Source organism: Rhinoderma darwinii, chromosome 9, assembly GCF_050947455.1.
Source record: "Rhinoderma darwinii isolate aRhiDar2 chromosome 9, aRhiDar2.hap1, whole genome shotgun sequence".
Lineage (NCBI taxonomy): Eukaryota > Metazoa > Chordata > Amphibia > Anura > Rhinodermatidae > Rhinoderma > Rhinoderma darwinii.
This window is the reverse complement of record NC_134695.1, coordinates 61,645,329-61,666,476: the sequence shown is the minus strand read 5'-3', so window position 1 is coordinate 61,666,476 and position 21,148 is coordinate 61,645,329. Positions and strand designations below refer to the sequence as shown.

At 41.6% G+C, this 21,148-nt stretch overlaps 1 protein-coding gene across 2 annotated transcripts in view; it reads left to right on the top strand.

Annotated features, from left to right (window-relative positions):
• The first annotated feature begins 866 nt into the window (after nucleotides 1-866).
• CREB3L1 (cAMP responsive element binding protein 3 like 1) overlaps nucleotides 867-21,148 on the top strand; it is a 51,198-nt gene continuing 30,916 nt past the window's right edge. For both annotated transcript variants that reach the window (XM_075837931.1, XM_075837930.1), the window contains exon 1: nucleotides 867-1,667. In XM_075837931.1, the coding sequence (XP_075694046.1) occupies nucleotides 1,575-1,667 (93 nt within the window). In that variant the 5' untranslated portion in view covers nucleotides 867-1,574. The remainder of the gene's footprint in view (nucleotides 1,668-21,148) is intronic.

Sequence of the window (21,148 nt, the reverse complement as noted above, 5' to 3'; positions counted from 1 at the left end):
AACTGTTGTGGCCATAGTACAGACCCTAACATGAGGCCTTATTTCACAGGGTGACGGAGAATATTGATTACACCAGTTTTGCTGTGATCGGCCATTTTCTCTTGAAGAACCAGTTACAGGTTATTTTCCTGGAACTGCTTCAATGGAAAACTCCATTTATTCTTTTTTTACGTGTTTTATTATACTGCAGTTTTCCCATTTACGGTTTTCGCCATTTACGACTCGCGTCAACAGCTAGTTTCATAACTCCCAAGAATTACAATCGGGAGAGCTTCGCGCATATTCATCCACCTTCCCTATTTGATCTCTTCCCACATCCGGTTGCCACCGACCGCCTTGACTAGCCAAACGGGGGTTATAGTTAGATCAATAATGAGCCTTCATAACAATTTAAATCCTTGGAATCACTTAAAACATTTTAATCTAGCATTTTATTGATCGTAATCGTGTCATTGTGACATGTAGACGCTGGTTAAACATACGGGTTTGTGAAGAAGTCGTTGCTCCTTTACAATTAATAGGACATTTGGTTATTTTGAGGCAAATATTGCACATTTTTATTGTTTTCAGGACAAATTGCTACATCTCGATATAAAGTTTCTCATCAGGAATTCATTCAGGACTGGGATTATGGCTATGTGTGCCGGCTTCACATATATTCTCCTCAGCCATTGTAGCTCCCGCCTTTCAGGACACGGCCAGCAGTACAGGCAGAGGAGGGAGGCGTGGTTTACCTTATCACTGGTCGCATATCTTACGAGGAGGCGTGGCAACAGTGACTGCTGTTGAATATGCATAGATGGGGCGTGGTTTAGAGTGAGTAGCCGGCGTAGCATTGTATATATTCATGAGTGGGCGGGGTTTTGGTTGTCGGCTCTGGCTGCCGCTGACAGCTGGGGAGAGTCACCGGGAGACACAGGCTCACGACAGCACAATCCCCGGCACTACGGAAAGAGCCATAAAGAAAACGGGAGACCCTCTCACCGGAGGGGAACATCATGCACTGGGAAGAAACAGGGCCTGCTGAGCCCTATTGACAAAAGAAGCCTGCACCCCATTCCAACCCGGGCATCCTTGTACCCCATCCCTGCACCCTGTGACCCCAGCCTCTGCTCTCCGTTATTTTTGCTGCACCGACTATTCACAGCAGCTCATCCCTGCACAGGGTGACCCCATGCACTGCACCCTATTACTCTTGCACCCACTATTACTACTGCACTAGTCCATCTATTGCTAGATCATTATTTTTGGCATCTGATATTGCACCCCATTATTACACAACTCCAAAAGCCGGCAGGTAGTTTGGGGTTAGTTTGCTCCCCCTCCTCTTTGACCCATGCACCCATTGCTGGGGTCTCTAGACTCTCCAGATTTGACATCTCAGACTTTGGATTGCACCTCTCCTCCTTGCAGCATCCTTTGCTGTTTGCACCAGGTCAGTTTACACCTTGGCACTGCTTCATTGCACCTTCTTCCCATCCAGCCACCTGTGACTGATCTCTTCACAACTCCAGTTCTCATGGATGGCAGCCAACCCCGGTGACACCTGACATCGAGAACCTTAGACTGGGACCATGGATAGTGTCACCATGACACAGGAGCGAAGCTTTCACAGCCCCTTCCTGGAGCTGGAGGACTTGACGGAGGCAGATTTTATGAGCAATGTGGTAAGCGCATTCAATAATATTGGATAATACAGGGGGAGACTATAACCCATCTCATCACAACCACTGACAAGTCCCAACCATCCTAATCATTAATACCTTTGAGAACGTGAATGCAAAAAATGTCTTTATAATGCACCTGCCGTATTCTGGTTTCGGAGATGTAGCAGAGCTGAGTTTGTCATGTGGCATTCCGTGTGTAAGCAGGACTGCAGGGTAACCCTGCGTATCATCTTACCTGAAAGAGTCGTTGAGATGTGCAAATGATGCAGCCCTGAAGGGTTAAATGACAAAATCGATTCTGCTTCATCTGTATATGGTGCAGTGGCTGTCATTGCTGTTAGGCATGGGGTTTACGGTAACATTACACCTGCTGAGTGATGGCGATGATGGACTTGCTAGAGTCGCATTCCTATTATGTTATTTTATGGCGTTTTACAAACCTCCGGGTTACCTAGACGTTGATGGTTTTCCCACATTAGTATTCACTTAATGGATAGGCCAGTGGTTGAAGACTATGCTGTTGGCCATAGACCAGTTATCTCCAACCATTGGCTCTCCAGCTGTTAAAAAGCTACAACCCCCATCATACCCTGACATCTGGAGAGCCGCAGATTGTTCTCCATTGCCATAAAGAATGACTGTTCCCGAAATGTAGTGATGTCCTGAAACTAAACTTTCTTGCGAGGGTCTGATTACAGGTACAGAGACTTATTGGGAGTCATTACTAGATTTATTGGTGCATCTACCAATAATTCCTACAAAAAAAAATTAAAGGTACATTGACTTGATATGCTATAAATGTCTGATTGATGGGGGTCCGACCTCTGGGACTCCCACCGATCCGGGGAATGGAGGTGTGATAGTGTCATAGGATGCATTATTTTAGGAGTGTCTCAATATGGCGCACTTGGGTTAGTATATTTGGCACATCTCGCTAGGCATGTTATACACACTTCTCCCTAAGCCACCTTTTGGCTAGTGCACTCCAAAAAGGAGCACGTGGCTTTTAAAAAAAATGGCGCTTTTTACGACTAAGCCACGCCTCTTTCTTTTGACACTTGTCCAAGCAGAAATGAAAGTGTTAAAAAGCACCTAAAAAGGTTGACGCTTGTCATGTCCTTTTTTGGGGGCGTATTTGCAATAGATTTCTGTTGGATTTTGCTGTACAAATTTTCACTCCATTTTTTTACCTATATCATATTGACATCAATAAAGGGGTTGTTTGGTTTAGAAAACTCATTTAAATAACCCTATTAGGGAATACCGGACCCCAAGGCCTCATTCGCACGAGCGTGAAACGCGTCCGTGTGCCCTGCGTTGAAACAAGGTTCACTTGAGGGATCCGAAGTCACCCTCAAGTCAACCGCATATCTGGCATGCTGTCCGCAAATACGGTGCGTAGTGTGTATCCGTTTTTACGGATCCGCAAAAAAAAAAAAAAAAAAAGGGAGCCTACAAATGATGTCACCAACATGTCCCAACCCCTTGAAAAGATTGATCGCTCAGGCGCCGTTTTCTTGGGGAATCCCCTGTTGTCGTAATTGCGGATGGCTACAAATTCTAATTCATAGCCGTCCGCAATTTTCATGCGCCCGTAGACTTCTATGGGTGAGTCCGTGCCACAATTGCGGACAGGAATAGGACATGTTCTATATTTTCTACGGCCCGGACACACATCCGAAAATATATATACGAAAAGGTGTCTGTGGCCAATAGAAATGAATTATCCATAATTACGGATAAAAACTACGGTTGTGTTCACGGGGCACCTGATATATTGACTAATGTGATACATTGTGCACCTGCGCAGCCTGCAACCATCTACATGTCGATACATTGTAACAGTCATCAGGAAGAGGTCGCTCTAGTCGTATATCTGCCGTGAAGTAAAATGAGGGTCGTGCTCTTTTGCCAGGAGCAGCAGCCATAGTGACCTCCCTCTACTTGCAGCGACAGGCGGGAGATGCCCTGATAACATCAGCACCAGGTGACAGCGACATCTCTTTATGAGCTGTGATTCACAGGACACCGCGCAGATTCCACAAATACGCGCCTGTCAGAGAATCTATACCGCATGTTGCTGGTTCATTACACTAGAGAATTACGTAGAGAAGTTCTTTGTGAGAGATAATGAATAAATAGTCCGAGGATGTGTCATTAATATTAGATCATTGCAATGAAGCACAAGCCATGGAAATGCAACGGCGCTGCATTAAAGGAGTCCATCCGAACCTCCGTCTAGTCAGAGGGTAACGGTACGTGCACACAGTGTTTTTTGACAAGCAGAAATACCGTCAGTTCACACAGTTTCTTGGAGCTGATTTTGACGCAAAAAAATTGTGTCCGAATCAGAGCCAAAAAACATCCGAAAACGCTCCCATTGATTTGAATGAGAGGTAGAGGCGTTTTTTTTTTCCCGAGCGGCTTTTGGCCGCTCGTGGGGAAAAAAACCAACATGTTCTTTCTTACCACGGTTTCCGCCTCTGACCTCCTAATGACCTCCAATTACATTAGCTTCAATGGCTGCGGAATCCGTAATTATGAATGAAATTGCGGACCCATTCATTTCTATTGGCCACGGACACTTTTCGGTATATTTACGGATGTGTGTCCAGGCCGTAGAAATCAGCAAAATGTAGAACATGTCCTATTTTTTTCCGCAATTGCGGCACAGACTCATCCATAGAAGTCTATGGGCGCATCCGCAATTGCGGACAGCTACGGATGTGTATCCGTAGCCGCCGGATCCGTATTTGCGGACAGTAAAAACCTTTACAGTCGTGTGCATGAAGCCATAGGCCAGATTCATACGAGCGTGTTCAGTCCGTGATATACGGTCTGTATGTCGGCCGCATTTCACTGGCTGAACACACTGCAGGGAGACGGGCTACGAGCATCATAGTTATCTATGACGCTAGGAGTCCCTGCCTTACCGCGGAAACGACTGACCCGTACTGAAAACATGATTACAGTACAGGACAGTTGTCCCGCAGCGAGGCAGTGACACCGAGCGTCATAGATAACTATGATGCTAGGAGCCCGGCTCCCTGCACTGTGTTCGGTCCGGGAAATGCGGCCGACATACAGACCGTATATCACGGACCAAACATGCTCGTGTGTTGGAGGCCTTAGGCCCCATGCACATGAACGTGCCTTTGCGGCCGCAGTTCCAACGAAAATCCACTATGGGCCCATGCACACGACCGTGGTTTCCACGGTCCGTGCATGGCCCAGGAGCCTGGACCGCAGAAAGAACGGGCATGTCTTATTACGGCCGTGTTCTGTGGTCCAGGCTCATAGGAAATAATGGACGCGACCATGTGCACGGCCCGCGATTTGCGGGCGGCTCGCGGGTGACACTCCGCTGCCGGCCGACCCGAAAATCACCGCCGTGCACATGGCTACGGTCTAATTGGGTAAATGCACTAATAGGGTATATGTACAGGGGTTTCGTCATAAGACAGCCCCCTCAATTCCTTGTGATAAAAAAACATAAATGCAAACAATACTTTACATGACGCACCTGCTGTATTAGTGTTCTAGACGGAGATGTGACTCAACTCTTGGTCATATAATACGTAATCTGTGGTACTGATTTGAGTGATCAGCCACATTGTCTCCATGCATCGATTGCCTGGTGTGCTTGTGTTTATGCATAGCAGCTGCAGTGTAAAGCATGGCGGAAGAGACCAAGAAACAGCTTTTAAGTTGAGGTGCGGGCACTGATTATAAAAGCAGACAACAATGAAGAAATAAATGTTTGTTAAGTATGACGCGGAGGTACTGATTAAATAGAAGTGACTGCTTGCTGTCAGTAAATGGAGACCTGTACAAACCTAATATAATTGTATCCAGTCTGGACAATTCTATGAGTTGCATACATCAACATGTCTTATCTTGTACCGTACGCTGTACGGAGGTACACTGAGTCTCCCTGACTCCGTACTATGGCGCCGTAGCCACTCCATGTACCGCCACATGGTGCTCCAGACAGTACGACACCATATACATGGAGTTATTCATGAAGCCTTGCTCACAGGATACATTGGAGCAGACTCTCAGCTGTGAGAAGTATTAGATTTTCAGCCTCTGGCTGTGATTATTATACCCCTTGTTTATTTGCTTCCATTGCGAAGCTTTGCATTCCAGAAAAACGCCATATTTGTTAAGTGTAGGACATTTTTGGTGGTTTTCAGTCTACGTTAGGCCTCATGCACATGGTGGTGTTATGGCTTTGTACAAGTTCCTTCAAAGTTAAAATTTGAATACTGGTACAGATCTAGCAGAGTTGTGTTTGTAGTGTGGCTACAGTGTTGTTCTATAGAACTGTGTCTTAAATGGGTTGTCCAATCAATACAACCCCTTTTTCAAATGAAGCCGCCCCGGCAGCCGGCGGACCGCTGCAGGTCTGACTTCTGAAACCTGAAGCTGCATCTGGCCTACGGGGGAGATGTCGTATTACCTGCCGACCATTTAAATGAAAGGGCAGTCATGTGTTACATGGACGGGTCGTGTCCGCCAGGGAAAGAGCTGCTCTTTGTTAGCGCCTCCCCGCTCTGGCTGATAAAGGGGGTCCTAAGCGGTAGATCCGCCCAGATGATATTCTTTTCCCCTTTCAAGCTTGTCATTGATATTGGATTTTTGTATACCAATCTAGGATTTTGGCAGGTTCCACCAACATTGAAGCAGATTTTTTTTACCTGCTGTTTCCCTCTTTTGAAAGAAATTTGTTTTTCTAAAAATGTTTGTTTGACCAAGGGGAATGTACATGTTAATGAGGGCTGATAGCTGTCGATTCGTAATCCCGGTCACCTCTCCAGTGATTATCCACCATGCGACGAGCCTTGGCCATCTCACCAGGCAGGGATGGGGTCAAGTGAACCCCGTTCTCAAGATAGGTGCGGGTCCAGAGCTGAGAACACGCATCTATCAGACATTTATGGCATATCCTATGATAGATGAGATAGTCGCATCTGAATTACACCCCCATCCACAGTGAGCTGCACGGCAGTGCAAACAGTGGGGACAACACAGTAGTGGCCGGCACAGATGCAATAATAACTTTAAGGGTATATTCACATATTTTAGTTGAGTTGCAATTTTATTATGGTTTTGTCACAAAAATTGCTTGGGTTTTTCGCCGCGGTTTTAACAAAATTGCGGCAAAAACTCATGTTAAGACTGTAACGTGTGAACATAGCCTAAATGCACTGTTGTCATTCTTTTATATTAGTATACCATGCTATAATATTTTTTCACAAATGTAAGAACCCCTCTAACTATAACACTGTATTCCGTCACATATAATCTGGGTTTTATTAGGAGTAAAAATTTGATGTCTAGTAAAACGGTAGAAACTCTCAAGTCCTAGGTCACATTGTGATATAACGTTAGTGTTACAGCCGATATGCACTTTGTCAGGCATTGGTTCTTCTCCCTCTACATTTTAGCGTTCCTCAATATGGATTTTGTGCGGTGCCAGCGATCGGGTTGGTTAGAGTTAAGGAGAAGCTGATGTCCCGCTGTGACAGGAAATAATTCTAATTATATAATACGCTTGTGGTTGTCACTAATTATTCGTTCTGCTCATTGGAATCTGTTTTACGGCAGTCACTGGTCGGAAATCAGCGCTCACAATAACAGATGACTACGGCTGAAGAAATTATAGTGCTGCTGTGTTACCGAGTGGGCTCTGCTACCTCACTCATTTGTTGCACATTACTGGGTGCAGCTGCATTCTTGCGCAGTTGGTTGATTTGGGTCGCATTCACATTTTACTACTGTCCTTTAATGAGATCTATTACCTTTCTTATTCTGATCGCACATGGGCATATATGGCTGTATGCATGTGCACATAGGCTAACGCTAGGCAAATTCTGACTTGTCTTAGCGACCTCTATGGTCTAATTCCATGGATTAACATTGAGTCGCACAATGTTTGCGACTCAATGCGGCATCTGTCATGCATTGGCCGGCAATAGTCGCAACAAACTGCAACATTTGTCCGATCCGACAAGTAGTTTCATTCCATTGACTAGTCTGGGGGTCAGGTGTGGCACTGCACGTAAAGTTGTCGAGCTCTATTCATCCTTCAGCAACACTTTTTTTTTTTAACCGAAATTAATCCAAAATGATATACTGAATCATTTCTTAATATATCGTTGTCAGTATTCCATTTTTGTTTTTATACAGAGCTCCATAACCCATACCTATACATAGAGTCAAAATGATAAACTCCTGACTACCCGCAGCTGCCACTAGAAGGAGCTTGAAAGATTACTGCATACTGTTTTATCATTGAATTCAATGTATAAACAGTATACAGTATGCTCCTAGGCTCCCTCTAGTGGCGGCTGTATGCAGGCAGGAGGTTCTTATTTAAAGGGGGTTGTGGAAAACGAGAAAAACATGGAGGCTTTTTTTTCAAAAACAGTGCCACACCTGTTCACAGGTTGTCTGTGGTATTACAGATAAGCCACACTCAGGAGCTATGCTGAAATGCCTGACACAACCCATGCACAGCACTGGCAAAGTCATATCGTGCAATCGGTTTATGTTTTTGATCCGTAAGAGAAGCAACAAAGATAAGTTGTAGCATCCGTAGTTATATCAGGCACATATGACAGGACTGTCTATAAAATGGCCAATGGAAATGGAAAAAAAGGGCTTATTAAAAGAAACTTTTGGCTCTATTTTTTAAAAACATTCTCCAGTACGAGTGTCCAACACAGGTGTCAGGTGGAGCGAGCATGATGTACCCCAAGCCACATGCAGCCTGTACTAATAACAAGGGGGTTGCAGTATTAATGGGTAGGTCTAAAACGCCAATTTAATCCTAAAGATGGGTAAAGTTTTGGATACCCTTTTTTATGTTTGTCTCGTTCAGAAATCCCATCATATACCCTATTATCGATGTTTCAGTTAAAAGAGTGGGTTCCCTCTTCCTGTGCAGAGCGGTTACAAAGAGCGTCTCTCGCTCTGGAGGTCCTGTCCTAACCTGCATTACACACACAACCCATTGACATGAATAGGCACAGTGTAATGCTTAATTTCCCCTGTGGTGGCGCTGCAGGGAAATTGAACACTTCTGATTTCCCCACAAACTACATCTGATCGCTGGGGGTCCCAGCAGGGGGATACTTTGTGATCTGCTTATTGTCAAGAGACCCTTCTAACAAGTAGGGATTTTCAAAAAGCGGACAAAACTTTTAATGCAAGCTCTACTTTTAGGCTTTCTAAATTGATTTTATCCCCCTCTTACAATGTATTCACTATACAAACATTCATGGAGTTCTATTGCAGAGCTCAGGTGCATATTTTTTCCCCAGTTGGGGTACCATGCGGATTTAGAAATTTATATTGTACCACTGTGCACTACACTTCCCAGCATGTCCTGGGCTGTTGAGGGTTGTGGGCATATGCAGGGCATAGATCATAAAATGATCAGTCAATCATCACTATCCATCTTCTTTTTGGACTTGTGCTTAATGCTAACTTAGCAACTTAATTCTGTCAGACCCTCTTTCCCAGTCTAAAAACTCTGTGCGCATGGCTGTATTAAGGGTCCGCGTAGTAACCGGATCCGTGTAACATAGTCCTTCTATGGGCCCATACTGTACTGTGTGCCTCTGATTTTACTCACTGATTCATATGGAATTTATGCAAAAAAAATCATTGCATGTTCCAACGCATTCCGTTTCACAGAGATACCATCCGGCAGCGCAATACGGACCTTTAGAGACCCGGTGTGCCGCCATACAGTCTTTGCACACATGGATCCTAAGGCTCTGTACATATGGCTGTATTACCGTTCAGTGCTAGAACATATGTTCAGTGCCAAAGATGAGATCCTTTTCCATCCGGTGAATGTTTGTGCCACCTATGAAGGTGTAGTGACCCCCAGTGAATCCAGAATAAATTCAGCTAACATAATTATTAACCCCTTACTGCCACTCCAACATAGTAATGTCATGCACTGATAGACCGAATGGCTGACTGCATGGTCTGTATGTCTAAGGCTTCATGCACACGAGCGTGCCCGTAATTACGACCCGTAATTTACGGGCACAGCCGGCGGTTTTTACGGGCCGTGCTCCCATTATAAATTATAGGAGCACGGTCCGTAAAATAAAAAAATAGGACATGTCCTATTTTTTTCGGCATGTTTCATCGGCACGGACACCCTCCCGTAGACATACGGGAAGGTGTCCGTCGGCCATAGAAATGAATGGGGCCGTGATTACGGGCGATTTTACGGTCGTGTGCATGGGGCCTAATGCTAGAGGTCAGGAAGGAGAAGTAATAGACCTCACATTGTGAAACCGTCCTTAGACGATACTTACGCTCACAGAATAATATTTATAGAAGCAGCGATGAGTTCCTGAGCATCTGCGGGCGAGTCTGCAGGGGAGAGTCCCTGCTGGAGGTCACATATGAACACAATGAGGACTTAGGCTTCTCTACCAGTCACATCATGTCTATCATTGCATGTCCCACTCCAAAAACGTTCTACATTATAATGGTGAAGTCGATTTTCTTTTCTCTTGGGTCGCAGCGCAGGCGACCGCTATGCATTCTGTAATATATGATTATATCATGGTGTATGGCATCTATATACTATACAAAGACCAATTTGTATAGTGAACAGTATATATTAAGCACTACATATAGTAATATCTGTTCTAATGTAACTTTGGGGGGTCTATAAGACCCCAGGGGTAGAGGTCCAGTAGTGACTATTACCGCACAGAACTGTTTATCTCTTTGTGACACTTTCCCATAATCTTCCTTTCGTGATATATGTGCATATTCATGGATACCAGCGTACATATATGTTTCTACTGATTCTTTGTGTGTCTGTATATCCCTGTATGGTCCTTCTCCCAACTCTGTTTTTTCTCTCATTTCCTCCCCCACAATTGACATTTTCCATCCTGGTTCACATATCCTGGAGCCTTCGAAGTGACTGAACCGTCCTCTTGATTAAATGCAAACACCAGGCACAGGCGAGGGCCCAGCGTTGCAGTGTGGGAAGTGCGCGCCATGCGAGATCTCATCAGGAACTGATTAACAGGTGCATTTACCATCATGTTTACATGGGCCGACTCACTGCACGCCAAAGGGTGAGGACTTAAAGGGGTTGGTCACTTTCCTATATATGAAGCTAGCAGGCACTAACATAACTATTGATGTCAATTATTAGGCCCCAAGCACACGACCGTATTTTTCATCCGTAATTACGGACCCATTAATTTCTATGGGCTACTGACACCTTTCCGTATTTTTGTCCTTTTTTTATTTATTTTTTTACCTTAAGCCCTTCATGACCAAGCTATTTTTTACCTTTTTCCATCGTCTCATTTAAAGAGCTATAACTTTTTTATTTTTGCCTCGACATAGCTGTAATAGGTCTTGTTTTTTTGCGGGACAAGTTGTATTTTTTAATAGCACCATTTTGGGGTACATAGAATTTATTGATTAACTTTTATCAACTTTTATTTGACGGGGAATAGAAAAAAAACAGCAATTTCGCCACCCTTTTTTTCGGCCTAAATTTACGCCATTTACATGTGGTATAAATAACACAAAAACTTTATTCAGCGGGTTGTTACGATTGCAACGATACCAAATTTATATAGATTTTTTAAATTTTACAAATTTTACACAATAAACACTTTTTTTTTAAATTATTTGTTTTTGTGTCTCCATATCTTTTTTATTTTTCCACCGATGCAGTTGTATGATGGCTTTTTTTTTGCGGGACGACTTGTCAATTTTATTGGTACCATTTTGGAGTACATGCGACTGTTTCATCACTTTTTATCACATTTTTTTTAAGGCAGGATTCACAGCAAACAGCAATTTTTGCATTGTTTTTTATAACCCGTGCGGGTTAAATAATGTAATAACTTTATAGTTGGGATCGTTACAGACGCAGCGATACCAAATATGTGTAACTTTTTTTTAGTTTTTTTTTTAATAATAAAGCAGTTTGTAAGGGGAAAAAAAGTGTTTTTCATTTTTTTCCCCACTTATTTTTTTAAATTAACTTTATTAAACTTTTTTTTTACTAGTCCCACTAGGAGACTTTACTATGTGATCCTCCGATTGCATTTATGATACACTGCAACACTTTTGTATTGCAGTGTATTAGTGCCTTTCCGTGTAAATTGGACAGGCATCTGCTAGACCATGCGTCTGGTATGGCCTAGCAGGCATAACTAGTGGCAGACCTGGGGGGCTTTATTAGGCCCCCCAACTGCCATAGAAACCACCGTCATCCTGCGATTTTATCGCCGGGTGCCGTTGGGTTAAGAGAGGGAGCTCCCTCCCTCTCTCCAAAACAACTCAGATGCGGCGCTCGCTATTGAGCGCCGCATCTGAGGGCTTAAACTGGCGAAATCGATACTGATATTGATCTCGCCCATTTGCCCAAAGGCGTATTGACGGTCACTAACGGGTTAATTACAATACGGACTCACAATAGAATTCTACGGGCGCTTCAGTAATTATGGATGGCTACGGATGTGCCTCTGTAGCCATCCGTAATTGCGGAAGCGTTGCTATGCAATGCCAGGGAATTACCCTAGATTCCTCCATGTTCTTTAGTGGATCCGTAAATACAGATGCATTACGGATGCAATAAGGACCGTGTTTACGGACACCCTTCCGTGTATGCGGATGTCTTACGGATGACTATAAATGATTGTATAAATGTATTTACGGATGGATAAAAAATCGGTCATGTGCATGGGGCCTTATTAATAGTACCTGTTGCTTAATTCAGTTCCATTGTCCTGGGCGGTGCTGCATGTTGGGGGGTTTCCCATGTAAAGAGTGCAGGCTTTGTCAGTGCAGTAGAAAATCAGCCAATGTCGCTCATCTGACATCTAAAATACATAGTCCGCTACTATATCCACCTTTGCAACCCTATTATTATTATTATTGATCCAATGCATTTAAAAACTTTGTAAATAAACTTGATTAAAACTTTGCTACCATTTTGTGTCTACAGCTCCTATGCAAACCTATGGGTATCCATGGTTACAGACTATAATCAAACCCTGTGTAGTCTGATCCTGCAGTTATACTCCCTTCCATCTCTCCGATACTGTTCGGCGTGCTACTATACATTTGGTAAGTTAGTAAGAAGTAGGGCACAGAGAGTACAACTGCAGGACAAGACTACAAAGATTGCTTATCTGTAACCATGGAAGTACATAGGTCTGCAAAGGACCTGTAGACACAAAACAGTATTTTTAACAAAGGCTAGTTACAAAATTGGTCCATTTTTATTGAAGCATTAAAATAATTGGTTTGCAAAAGTATTCATAGTCTTTAAAGGGGTTATCCGAGAAGTGAATTTTTTTTCTTAGGGGCTGCAAATTAAATAAATAAAACAAAAAAGCAATACTTACCTATCCTTGCCCCTGGCAGTAGTCCCAGTGTTTGTTTACGTGCACGTAGCATGTGACCGCTGAAGCCAATCAGAGGGTCCAGCGGGGCTCTGCAGCCATACGGTGTATTTCTGGCATTATGCCAGAAATACGATTTGCCACAAGAGAGCCCCGCTGAGTCCTCTGATTGGCTGCAGCTGCTATCAGACATTTATGTCATATCCCGTGGATATGCCATAAATATCCTAGATGGGAATACAAATTGAATGGTGTTCGTTTTGCCCTATTTGCTAAAGTTGTCAAGAGTTAATGAATTGACAACTGCTCAGAAAAGTGTTTATCAATTGTCAAGCCCATTCAACTTTTAACCTGACAAATTAAGTATAATATCATTATTAAATAAGCATTAACTACTATAATCAGGGGCGTAGCTAAAGGCTCATGGGCCCGGGTGCAAGAATTCAGCTTGGGCCCCCCTACCCCTCCCCGACACCACCATCATCAGAACCCTGCGAGCGCCTATGCCCAGACGCCTTGGCCAACAGTCCCCATAGTATAATGCCCCCACACAGTATAATGCTCTCATAGCTGCCCCCACACAGTATAATGCCCCATATCAGCCCCCACAGTATAATGCCACACATAGCTGTCCCCATACAGTATAGTGCCCCCCATGTCAGCCCCATACAGTATAATGCCCCCATATCAGCTCCCCATACTGTAAAATGCCCCCCATATCAGCCCCATGCAGTATGATGCCCCCCATACAGTATAATTCCCCCATATCAGCCCCCATGCAGTATAATGTCCCCACATCTTATCAGCCCCCCATGCAGTATAATGCCCCCCCCCGCAATATCAGCCCCCATACAGTATAATGGCCCCATATCAGCCGCATGCAGTATAATGCCCCCCATACAGTATAATTCCCCCATATCAGCCCCCATGCAGTATAATGCCCCCCCATCTTATCAGCCCCCCATGCAGTATAATGCCCCCCCGCAATATCAGCCCCCCATACAGTATAATGCCCCCATATGTGCATAATAGAAAAATAGCATAATTACTTACCTATCCCCGTTTCCACGCCGGGTGGAGGATCCTTCGCCTCCTCCGGTGTGTGCTATGAGTGACTCGGCGCAGACAGGCGCTATGATGTCGCTACCACCCGCCAGCCTGCGTCGAGCCACTCAGTGAATGGAACCGGGACCTCGGTGAGTGACTCGCGACCCCCCGGAGGTCTTCACACGAATCCCCAGGCGGACGCGACCCATAGTGTGTAATGTATTGTGTTGTATTGTGCAGTTTGCGGTGGAGAGAGGAGGGGGGGGGCTGTAATTTAACAGCCCCCCCCTCTCCACCGCAAACCGCACAATACAACACATTACATTACAAGGCAACACAATACAACACAACACAATACAACACAACACAATACATTACAATATACAGACTGTGCTTCTCACCTGGAGTCCTCCGCACCAACTTTTCCACTGCACTGGCTGGAAGACGTGTCACGTGACAACACGGTCACATGGTACACTAAGTGCACCATGTGACCGTAACCAGGAAGTGCCGGCTTCACGGCACAGAACATTTATTTAACATGCCTGCTGTATGGCAACGGGGGCCCGTGGGCCCCCCAGGCTTAGGGGCCCGGTCGCAACTGCGACCGACCCCTATAGCTACGCCACTGACTATAATACTGCCCCATGGACAAGAATATAACTACTATAATACTGCCCCAATGGACAAGAATATAACTACTATAATACTGCCCCTATATACAAGAATATAACTACTATAATACTGCTCCTATATACAAGAATATAACTACTATAATACTGCTCCTATATACAAGAATATAACTACTATAATACTGCCCCTATATACAAGAATATAACTACTATAATACTGCTCCTATATACAAGAACATAACTACTATAATACTGCCTCATATATACAAGAATATAACTACTATAATACTGCCCCCTATATACAAGAATTTAACTAATATAATACTGCCCCCTATATACAAGACTATAACTACTATAATACTGCCCCCTATATACAACAATATAACTACTATAATACTGCCCCTATATACAAGAATATAACTACTATAATACTGCCCCTATGTACAAGAATATAATGACTATAGTACTGCCTCGTATATACAAGAATATAACCAGTATAATACTACCTCCTATGTACAAGAATATAACTATTATAATACTGCCCCCTATGTACAAGAATATAACTATTATAATACTGCCCCCTATGTACAAGAATATAACTATTATAAAATTGCCCCTATATACAAGAATATAACTATTATAATACTGTCCCCTATGTACAAGAATATAACTACTATAATACTGCCTCCTATGTACAAGAATATAACTATTATAATACTACCCCCTATATACAAGAATATAACTATTATAATACTGCCCCTATATACAAGAATATAACTACTATAATACTGCTCCTATATACAAGAATATAACTACTATAATACTGCTCCTATATACAAGAATATAACTACTATAATACTGCCCCTATATACAAGAATTTAACTAATATAATACTGCCCCCTATATACAAGACTATAACTACTATAATACTGCCCCCTATATACAACAATATAACTACTATAATACTGCCCCTATATACAAGAATATAACTACTATAATACTGCCCCTATGTACAAGAATATAATGACTATAGTACTGCCTCGTATATACAAGAATATAACCTGTATAATACTACCTCCTATGTACAAGAATATAACTACTATAATACTGCCCCCTATATACAAGAATATAACTATTATAATACTGCTCCTATATACAAGAATATAACTACTATAATACTGCTCCTATATACAAGAATATAACTACTATAATACTGCCCCTATATACAAGACTATAACTACTATAATACTGCCCCCTATATACAACAATATAACTACTATAATACTGCCCCTATATACAAGACTATAACTACTATAATACTGCCCCTATATACAAGAATATAACTACTATAATACTACTACTATATACAAGAATATAACTACTATAATACTGCCCCTATGTACAAGAATATAATGACTATAGTACTGCCTCGTATATACAAGAATATAACCAGTATAATACTACCTCCTATGTACAAGAATATAACTACTATAATACTGCCCCCTATGTACAAGAATATAACTATTATAATACTGCTCCTATATACAAGAATATAACTACTATAATACTGCTCCTATATACAAGAATATAACTACTATAATACTGCCCCTATATACAAGACTATAACTACTATAATACTGCCCCCTATATACAACAATATAACTACTATAATACTGCCCCTATATACAAGAATATAACTACTATAATACTGCCCCTATATACAAGAATATAACTACTATAATACTACTACTATATACAAGAATATAACTACTATAATACTGCCCCTATGTACAAGAATATAATGACTATAGTACTGCCTTGTATATACAAGAATATAACCAGTATAATACTACCTCCTATGTACAAGAATATAACTACTATAATACTGCCCCCTATGTACAAGAATATAACTATTATAAAATTGCCCCCTATATACAAGAATATAACTGCTATAATACTGCCTCCTATATACAAGAATATAATTACTATAATACTGCTCCTATATACAAGAATATAACTACTATAATACTGTCCCCTATATACAAGAATATCACCACTATAATACTGCCCCTATATACAAGAATATAACTACTATAATACTGCCCCTATATACAAGAATATAACTACTATAATACTGCCCCTATATACAAGAATATAACTACTATAATACTGCCCCTATATACAAGAATATAACTACTATAATACTGCCCCTATGTACAAGAATATAACTACTATAATACTGCCCCTATATACAAGAATATAATTACTATAATACTGCCTCCTATATACAAGAATATAACTACTATAATACTGCCTCCTATATACAAGAATATAATTACTATAATACTGCCCCCTATATACAAGAATATAACTACTATAATACTGCCCCTATATACAAGAATATAACTACTATAATACTGCCCCCTATGTACAAGAATATAACTACTATAATACTGCCTCCTATATATAAGAATATAACTACTATAATACTGCCCCTATATACAAGAATATAACTACTATAATACTGCCCCCTATATACAAGAATATAACTACTATAATACTGCCCCTATATACAAGAATATAACTACTATAATACTGCCCCTATGTACAAGAATATAACTACTATAATACTGCCCCTATATACAAGAATATAATTACTATAATACTGCCTCCTATATACAAGAATATAACTACTATAATACTGCCTCCTATATACAAGAATATAATTACTATAATACTGCCCCCTATATACAAGAATATAACTACTATAATACTGCCCCTATATACAAGAATATAACTACTATAATACTGCCCCCTATGTACAAGAATATAACTACTATAATACTGCCTCCTATATATAAGAATATAACTACTATAATACTGCCCCTATATACAAGAATATAACTACTATAATACTGCCCCCTATATACAAGAATATAACTACTATAATACTGCCTCCTATATACAAGAATATAATTACTATAATACTGCCCCGTTGAAAAAAGAATATGAACAAGAATGATTAGAAGAACCTTCACACCTAAATCTTTTAAGTTCATACCCTGAGTGTTAATACGTCTGCCTAGTTATATGACGATCCTCAATCCCTTCATGGTGATTTTAGGGGAAATGCTTTATAAGCATACACTTAGAAAGATCTCGAATTGTGCCCTTGTTTCTCATGAATCGTAGCTAATATTTGGTCAGTAATCATGAATTCCTTTATGTATGTGCTGTCTTTTGTCTATCTTGTTGTTTCTTTTAGTGGATCTTAGCCCACCCTATAGAGGGATCTATCTCCTCTCTTTGGAGCCAACTGAGGCTCATGTGACACATGTGCGGTCATGGATAAAGGACTTGTAGGTCCAGAAAGCTGCTGAACACTTGGGGTCCTAAGCCTCATGTTCTTTCAAGAACAGTCCTAGCCAGATTCTGCAGCTGAAACGCTGATAAAACATTTTTTAGTTACATCTTTTGGCCGGAGGTGTAGGATTCCCTACGAGTCATACAAACACGAAACTGGACCATGGACAGAGACCTGTCTGCAACTTGCAACGAAACAGCTGACATTGTTTTCTGATATTGCTTGGTTTACCGGTTATCCAGTGCAAATAAAACGGTCCAATCCACATATCTCAAGGCTAGATTAATGAAACGGCATTGATCACGTTTGTGCTAATTTTGGCCTTTTTATTCATATTCTGTAAAGTGAATAAAGACTAAAAAGGAGGTAACTTTTCTATTCCACATAAAATGGTTAATAAAAGGGGTTCTCTAGTTTATAAATTACATTTTCTGATACCCTTCTAGGGAATTCAGAGATGGGTCCCCCATTTAGGACCCTCATCTATTAGCTAGAGTAGAGAACAGCTACAAAGTGCAACTCTTGTTCTGGAGGACCTATCGCGTCCATGCATAACATGGACCACACATTGATTTCAATGGGCATGGTGTAATACTTCATTTCCCGTGTGGAGGCACTGCAGAAAAACGGAACACTTGATTACAGCTGATCGTTGGAGGTCTCAGGCACGGGACAATTTCTGATCAGCTTACCTTCAGGAAAACACCCTTCTAGTAAAAACAGATTGTCCAAAGCGGACAACAACTCTAAGGAACCTCTCTAATAGGACTATCCTCTTGATGACGTTCCATGTCACCACTCACTCCCAATACAGTACCCGGAACCATAGGACCAGTTTGATTACCACCCTCCATTGCAGTCAGAGAGGAGGACAGTGATACCCTTGGGCTGGTTTCCTTTTAATACTTAAGAACAGACGGAGGTTCACCCCATCCTTGAGGAAGGTTGATAGGTCCATCTTTAGCTGCGGCTCCTTGTCTCCACAGGTCCTACGGGCCTTAGTACTCAATGGAATGTAAGTCCTTGGCGTTGTGTTACATTTTTGTATTTTCTTACGTTATTTTTCCCCCTAGATAACTCCCCAGATTTTAATTGCGTCCTCTTTTATCATTTTGCTCCTTTTGTGTCCCCCTATATCTGTACTCTACATTCTTATGCCTTTTTCTGTGTTATATCTCAGGGTTTTGCAGTCGTTCTGCACATTGCTCTGGTTAAATAAGTTGGACTTTCTTGGCGTTGAGCAGCTTCCCCTTTGATTTGAAGCCAGTTGGACCTGCTGCCGACTCTGCCTCATCTCACTCTCTCCAGTCGGGAGAAATCTTTCCAATTCTTTTTACTTTTGAACTTTAGGATATTTCTGTCCTGGAAACCTGTCATTCAAAAGAGTCTCAAGCCTTCCACCCAACCAGGCCCGCGCACTCAAGCATGGAGATGATCCTAAACAATTATGTCTGCTCAGTTAAAGTATATTTAATGATGCTGGCTCTTCCTTGGAGTATTTCAGCAGATTCTATTGTAACATTATAATAAACTTTTATGGAGCACAAGCTGAAGCAATGATGCCCCCATCCCCCGTAATCCTATTATGTCTTAATGCTGTTTTTTTATTTTATTTTAAAAAGTGTACAGATGACCTCATCGGTTCATGTTTTTAATAGACATTGGGATAGCAATAGGCAGAGTAATGGAATAATGTGCTGTTATTTATAATGAAGTCACTGATATGCTCATTCTATACAGATTCATACAGTATAATGCTCATTTTATAGCCCGTGATAACCTAGATTCCTATATATTGATTTCTTCAATTTATTCTGAACTTTACAAGCAATACTTGGTGTTTGGCGCCGTCCTTTCAGGAGATATAGAATTAAAAAAGTTTGTGAACCATGTAAAAAAAAATAATTAAATTTCTTTCTAAATTTAAGAAAATGATTGTCCAAATGATCCAACATTACAGTATATTTGCATATTTAATAAATATTATAATATTGGATTTCCTGTGGGGGAGGTTACTTCCTATGATGAAGGATCCAGATCTATGTTTATGTCAAAATTTTCCTGTTTTAATTTTTTTTTGTATTGAATAAATTTTTCTAGAAATATTTTTTTTGCATATTTAAAGGGGTATTCCCATCAAAGACATTTATGGCATATCCTAATAGGAGCAGGTCCCACCTATGTCAAGAACAGGGTCCTCCGAGCCTGGTGAGGTGGTTGCCGCATCCTGGATTTGGGGTGTAGCCGTGCATATGTAGCCTCACCATGCAAGATAGGGGTAGGAAGACCACCGTTCTCCACCTAGGTGGGGGTCTAATGTTGGGACCCTCACCTATTAGACAATTTTCACCATATTCCATGGATATACCATAAATGTCCGTGATACGAATACTCCTTGAACTAGCTTCTGACATGTCTTATTAACATGTCACAAAATAATAGTTCCATTGGCCATGACAACCCCTTTCCATATGCCCTATTAGGACATATGGATGTTGTAGAGAGGGCACCTCCATTCGGGACCCCCCTGTATTAGCCAGAGCGGAAGGCTGAAGCGGAAGAGTTGACCCACCCCATCCGTGGTCAGCCATTTATTTGAATAACCAGCAAGCAATACTACATTTCCCCTGCTGTGACTGAAATGTATGGACACCAGCTCAGGTTCCCCAATTATATCATCTATTTAACGGGGTAACTGGACCCATGGTGTTTAGCTGATCGCTGGGCTGGCTTGAATTTCAAAAGGGGTTGCCTTGATGAGACGACCCCTTTAATTTATCTGGGAGAGACATCTTCATAGCTCACAGATTCATGGATTTCTAACTTCAACTAAAAGGCTCCTTCTTGCTTACGATCGTTGGGGGTCCCAGTTTACAGATATCTTTGGACACAAGATAGTTAAAGGTGCACATACTTTTTAAATGTGGCGTGATCACCTTAAGCAGCAATAATATCAACCATATTTTTTTTCCTGATTAGTATTTGCATTTTTGTAAATAATGTTACTTAAAAAGGGTTTTCTGG